Source organism: Hordeum vulgare, chromosome 3H (assembly GCF_904849725.1).
Source record: "Hordeum vulgare subsp. vulgare chromosome 3H, MorexV3_pseudomolecules_assembly, whole genome shotgun sequence".
Taxonomy (NCBI): Eukaryota; Viridiplantae; Streptophyta; class Magnoliopsida; order Poales; family Poaceae; genus Hordeum; species Hordeum vulgare.
In genome coordinates this window covers 162,042,828-162,049,537 of record NC_058520.1, presented here as the reverse complement: position 1 = coordinate 162,049,537, position 6,710 = coordinate 162,042,828, and the positions used below count along the sequence as shown (strand labels likewise).

At 43.1% G+C, this 6,710-nt stretch overlaps 1 protein-coding gene across 1 annotated transcript; it reads left to right on the top strand.

The window, feature by feature from the left end:
* The first annotated feature begins 1,027 nt into the window (after positions 1-1,027).
* On the top strand, positions 1,028-2,294 carry LOC123439732 (expansin-A8-like). Its single transcript, XM_045116417.1, has 2 exons — positions 1,028-1,256; positions 1,335-2,294. The coding sequence occupies exons 1-2, from the start codon at positions 1,028-1,030 to the stop codon at positions 1,961-1,963; spliced, it is 858 nt and encodes a 285-aa protein (XP_044972352.1). The 3' UTR covers positions 1,964-2,294.
* The last annotated feature ends 4,416 nt before the right edge of the window (positions 2,295-6,710 follow it).

Here is a 6,710-nt window from a genome sequence, read left to right as displayed (position 1 = left end):
CCGCGCGAGCCGGCGGCGGCGAGGGGAGAGGTGGAGAGGGAGGGCTCGGGGGCCAGTGGCTAGGGTTTCCCCTCTGCGCCACTGGCGGGAGCGACCAGGAGGGGGGGACGATTGGTCCGATCACCACCAATTCTTACTGTAACTGGTCCAGTGGAAAGTGTTCAAATTTGTTCATTTTCGCAAAATTCTTTCAAACTGTAACTAGACATATGGGACTAGCTTTGTATGGTCGCCTCTCGCATCCGTCTTCACTGTCTGGTCCCCCTATCCTCGAACCGTCTGATTTGTCGCATGTCTCTTACTATCAACGTGCATGTATACAAATATTCTCATTTTGACAGAAAACAATAATTTTCATAGTATTAGTGATTTTTAACGATAAAATTTTCAAAAAGTGAACTTGGTTCAGTTTAGCTAGAACGACATGGTATGGCTGTGGCAGTGAAGCCAATGTGGCGTCTTAAAGTGTATATGTGAGCATTTGCATTTGTACCGCGTTAAAAAAACACTGTCTTGACCATGCATTTTGCAGTGATCAAACCACAAGAGTAACTCCACCGTTGGTGCTGAAAACTCAAAGGACGGCGGGGGCCAGTTATGACATGCTCATCACCTCATAGTCACAGGTGACTTCATCCGCTCATAAGCAGCCGGGAGAACGCATATGCCACATGAACACCGGTTAACCGGAATCTCATATACTAGTAATAAGCAGCACAAAATTTTGCTCCGCGAGATATTAGCGTTCAATCCAATCCAATCCAATCATGAACTCAACGTGCAACTGCGCGAAAAGTCAAGAGCAGCCTACCATGCACGCAGCCGAGATACTCGCTTCTCAAAGAAAACACCGACGCGGCAAGCACGCTTGCTTTCACACCGCAAATCTTCCCTTGCAACATGAGAGGGCAATATCCCTCTCGTGGCCCCGTCAGCCGGTCGGTAGCGACCGAATGATGAATGCTCGTACCGTAGTTACAACTGCAGTTGTTTGCACCAAAGGCAGTATATATAGGCGTGCCGGCACATGCTTCTGCAGAACACAAGACGCACAGTTAAGCAAGACACATTCCGAGCAGAGTACGATCTTGCATTAGTACCATCTTGCTCGGCGGGATCGAACGCGGTCATGGCGGTCATCAAGATGCTCGTGCTCCCGGCGCTCTGCGCATTGCTGCTCAGAGCAGCATCGGCGGCTCAATGGACGCCCGCCCACGCGACGTTCTACGGCGGCGGCGACGCGTCCGGCACGATGGGTGAGTCAATTCGGCTCTTCTCTCGACATCTTGTTCGCCAAATTTAGTTAGCTCCATGGCTTACGCTGATCTCATCAGGCGGCGCCTGCGGGTACGGCAACCTGTACGGCGCGGGGTACGGCACGCAGACGACGGCGCTGAGCACCGCCCTCTTCAACAACGGCGCGTCGTGCGGGGCGTGCTTCACCATCGCGTGCGACACGCGCAAGTCGCGGATGTGCAAGCCGGGGACCTCCATCACCGTCACGGCCACCAACTTCTGCCCGCCCAACTACGCGCTCGCCAGCGACAATGGTGGCTGGTGTAACCCGCCGCGGCAGCACTTCGACATGGCCCAGCCGGCGTGGGAGACCATCGCCGTGTACAAGGCCGGCATCGTCCCCGTCAACTACAGGAGGGTGCGCTGCCAGAGGAGCGGCGGGATCAGGTTCACCATCAACGGGCACAGCTACTTCGAGCTGGTGCTGGTGACCAACGTGGGCGGCAGCGGTGGCGTGGCGCAGATGTGGATCAAGGGCTCCCGCACCAATTGGATGGAGATGAGCCGGAACTGGGGCGCAAACTGGCAGAGCAACGCCAACCTCGACGGGCAGAGCCTCTCGTTCCGCCTCAAATCCGACGACGGCCGCCTCGTCACGGCCAACAACGTCGCGCCGTCCGGGTGGTGGTTCGGCGGCACGTACACGTCTGGGGCTCAGTTGTACTGACCGATCCCTGTGCATCCTTGCATGAAACCAAATTTAAACGGCATTCGTGTAATCCCTCTTTACCGGTCCCAAATTAACCACACGATCGATCGAGAAGACCACACTCGCTGCACGAACGATGTTTCATGTTTATGTGTTGTGTGTTTAATTTGTGTGTGTTGTTCCGTTGATCAGTGTATTTGACTAGCCGGCAAGCACTGCATCCTCACGCACGAATGCGCTTTTTGTACAAAGTATATGTTTCTGCCTATAAGCTTATGGCATTGTGAGCATAAAATATGTAGGATACCCTAGAATCATGCAAAAATAATACTAGAAATAATTTGCTACCCATGATGATAGCTGCGCAGCCCCAATTTTTCTCTCTAATTAGTTTGATAAATTATTTTTGAGTTTGAAAAATAACTCTATCCAGGCAAGCAATCATGCCAAAAGGCAAGCAAAAAGATTAAGAGAAGTGAGAAAACACCCTTTCTACACAACGGAAAGGTACTTGTGTCAGAAAAGAGACAGAGAGAAGTGAGAAAATGTCATTTATATACAACAAAAGTGCATTGGTGTCAATGCCATAAGAAATCCAACACCTCATATATATATATATATATATATATATATATATATATATATATATATATATATATATAAGACATTTATGTCAAAAGATGTGTAGCTGCCATCATGTATAGAAAATCGCCTCTAAAAAATCATTTTGCTGAATCGAGATTGTCTAGATATTTTTCTATGTCCAAGTTGACATGCACCCACGTGTCAGTACTCTATCGGCGAGCATCATCCATGAGCCCATGTGTCCATCATTCACTGACACACGACAACGAATGTCCATCAAGATTAAAAGTCCGGTACTAAATTCAGGTGACTTAGAGTCCACGACCCTAGGGTAATTTCTAATCATCTAAGCCCAATAGGCCCAGGTCGTACTTCCCATTTGCGGCCTTGGAACATTTGTTCCAATAACGATGTTGGTTCGTTTGATCAATTAATATCATATGCACATATGACGCATTAACGGTTCGGGTTTGTCCAACCCGTTATTGTCCTTGTTCGTCCGGCCCATTAAGAGCCCACATTCGACTAGCCCGTCATTGGCAACCAATATTAATGAAGTGGGTGCAATAAATTATCTCAAGAAATGTAATCATTTCGTACATATCTGAAAAACAAATAATTTGTGTTACATCTCTATATTGCTTACATACATAAATCTCATTATTCTTTTAACACAATACCCACGCTCATACGTACGCGCACATCTGGTAGTCTATGCATACACATCCTACAATATGTTGTGTATACTAACATAATAACCATTGGAACAGTGATCTCTATAAGACATGGATTTGTTCTAGGACCAAGACAGTGGGAACCGCAGAATCTGCTCTGTCTTTGCTTGCTTCTTTCGTAGTTTCTCTATCTCTTGTCAGGACTTAATGAGCAACACATTTAATTTTTGTAGTTTATTTCTTTTCAAGTCGTGACCGTAATCCTTACAATTGAAGAAGACTCGAATACTTCTCAAATCAGTGTATGGACACTCCCAAGAAAAGAGACGAGTCATCGAGAAGGAAGAGTACAAGAGCCGAGTCAACTCGTAGAGAGAGGAGTAGAGAGATCTATGTGAGTGAAGACCTTTTCGGAGAAGCTAGGATTCAATAAGAGAGAGAAGTTCACCAAGAGTTATTCAAGAAGAAGACCCCAAGCACATGTTGGTGAATGGATATCCGGCTCCGACCCCGCCAACCAATTCGAGAGAAGCTATCGCTATGACTTTGACTATAGTAAAGATGAAGGTCTTGTCGGACTAGCTCTTGTATCCTCCAAGTCCTATGGTTTATTTGATTCACGGAATGAAGGAATTGGAACATGCTTCATGAAAAATGGTCGCAAGGTAACTCACCTCAAATTCATTGACTTTAGTAGTGATGGGGATAACTTGCTAGGTGATGATGACTTGCTCAATGATAAAAGTAGTGATGTTAGCTTTAATGAACTTGCTAGTAATCATAATAGTCAAGATAAGACGATTGTCAATGCAACGAGGGCAATTGGGTGTCTAACTCAAGAACTAAATGCTCTTAAGTTAGCTCATGAAACTCAACAAGAAGATCACAGAGATTGCCTAAGAACTCATGAGAATCTATGCTTTGAGAAGCTAAATTTAGAGCAAGAGCATGATTTTCTAAAAGCTATGAATGGCGATCTTCAAAAGAAGAGTTCTTTATACATTGCCAAATGACTCCTCTTGTATACTTCTATACCACAAGTTAAATCTAAGCAATCTAATAGCAAGAGCAAGAACTAGTAGTAACAATAATAAGGCTAAATCTCATGACGTTTCTTCTCCTAGTTCTATTAATTCCACTAATAATTCTCACTTGAGGAAGAAAACGATTTATTGAAAGGAATCATAGAGAAAGGTGTCTACAGAAGTCTTGTCAGGAGTAAGCAATTTGAGTAATTGTACACAAACAAGGATGGCAAACAAATGATAGAGAAATGTATCTACAAAAGTCTTGTCGGGAGAAGCAATTTGAGGAAATTGTACGCAAGCAAGCATGTCACTCGAAGAATCAAGGTATTGCTTTTGAACGATAGTTCAATGCGAGTGGAGTTGAGTGCGAAGAAGTGAATTCCCGAAGACGAAGTTTGTTCCCCAAAACAAGAAGTATGATCCTACGTACTTCAATGGAACTGAAGCTCAAGATGATCTTCCACCAAAAGATGACAAGCTAAAAGGGAAGGGCAAGTTATAAGATGAGATAGACTCAAATGAAGAACTTCCTCAAGCTTTGGTCAAGTGGGTTCCCATGACTGCATCAAGTGCTACTATAACTACACGGATTCCCATCAAGTTGATGTGGGTCCCAAAGAACAATAACTCAAGAGTTCTTGAGGGTGACCCCGCCAAAAAAATTCATACATATTCATTCATGGCAAGAATTTGTGCAAACAACTTCAACATCATGCACTAGTTCATGGAGTCACAAACCCTCTTGTTGGTAAGTCAAGGAACAAGGTAATCAATGCATTCATGGACATCATCATATGTGTACTTCACTCTATGTCTATTGATACCTTTGTTGTTCCTTGTGGGACTAACCCATGTATGTTAAAAGTGCTACAAATACCATGGAAAGCTCCCCACTCTCGATTATCATCATCAACATTGACCTTCCAGAACTGAAACCACATGAAGTTTTCAATGAAAAAACCCAAGGTTATTTCATCCCTCTCAGGGGTTCTCACATATGGGGGGGTATTTTCTTTGAGACTTGATATAAAGCAACTCTTGTGACGTGAACACATTAATCCTTTATGTAAAGATGGTAACCCCGTTGTGCTTAAGCGATAAGTATGACCTATGATCAAATGTTTTCATTCGGCTCCCAAGTCAATATAGTCTTACATAGATGATTTTGTCAGTGACCATTGTCTTGATAGACCAAGAGAGAAATTGACAACTGTCACTTGAGAGCAACCCATCCTCTGAGGACTTTGAGAGAAAATCATCTGTGAGGAAAAACCCAAAATCCCAACACATAAAACCCAAAGTGATTGAGCATGATAGAAGAGATTGTTCCTGTGTGGAACTGATGCTTGTTACCTTTGAAGATTGTGCATCTTCCATATAGTTAGGCGTCATGGTCTAGTGCATCTAAGAGGAAATTGTGGATTCTCGGGTGACCGAGATTGTGAAGATTTGGCAGTCTACCTTAAATAGTTAGCACGAGTGATTGGGTGAGGTCTGTTTGACCTTAGCTCGAGGAGAATACAATAAGGCTTGTGTATCCTCGGGCTGTGTGTCTTTTGGTTTAAATACGAAACCGCTCCAAACCATACATGCGACTGTCACAACAGTTGGAACTGAGTTACCAAATCATTGTCCTCACCGAGCAACTTGTTCTATTTCCTCAACCTTTGCATTTCATCGAGTACTTGTTGATGAAATTGATCATTATTGTTTGAATACTTTGACTAAACACTTTCTCAATTTTCTTAATCCAAATTCTTTAGTCACCTTGTATATCTCCTTCCTATATTGTTTACATGCTACTTGTACTCTCTGTATGTTTCATCTCATCATGATGACTATGCTTTTGTCGTTTTATGCATGCTCTTGAGTACTTTATCCGCTGCTAGTATTTCGTTATTTAGCAAATTCCTCAAGAAGTAATTCCTCAGTGACGAATTTGTAGAAATTTCCTATCCCCCTCTAGTCGATATAAGACACTTTCACATAGTTCATCACACATTTTCTAAACTTGTAACTCAAATATCCTTTTCTACAATAAATTTGTAGAAACATATTTTTTCTTGTTACAATAATTCTTACTTCATTCTAAAAATTTACGAAACATTCCAAAAGATCCATATTTATGTCTCAAACATCTTTGAGTCATCTTTGAAGACAGATAAATCCACGGCTTGTAACATCACTTATTGGACTACTTATCAATATGCATGTTTCCAGTTATTCTTTTGCTCGTTCGTTATGGCTTGTGAACGATATTTTAGTACTTCACTATTTGGATGAGCATTGCAAGTATCACATGATTCGTAATCAGATTACTTCAAAATCCGTCACTATGGAATTTGTCCATGCGGGTCTCTCTAGTGTGACTAAATGTAGTCCCACACATATGTGGTATTCTGCTAGTCTCGCAACATTTAGTGTCAGTGTTATGGATGTTTAGTTATATTATCAATATTCATAACATATATCCTATTC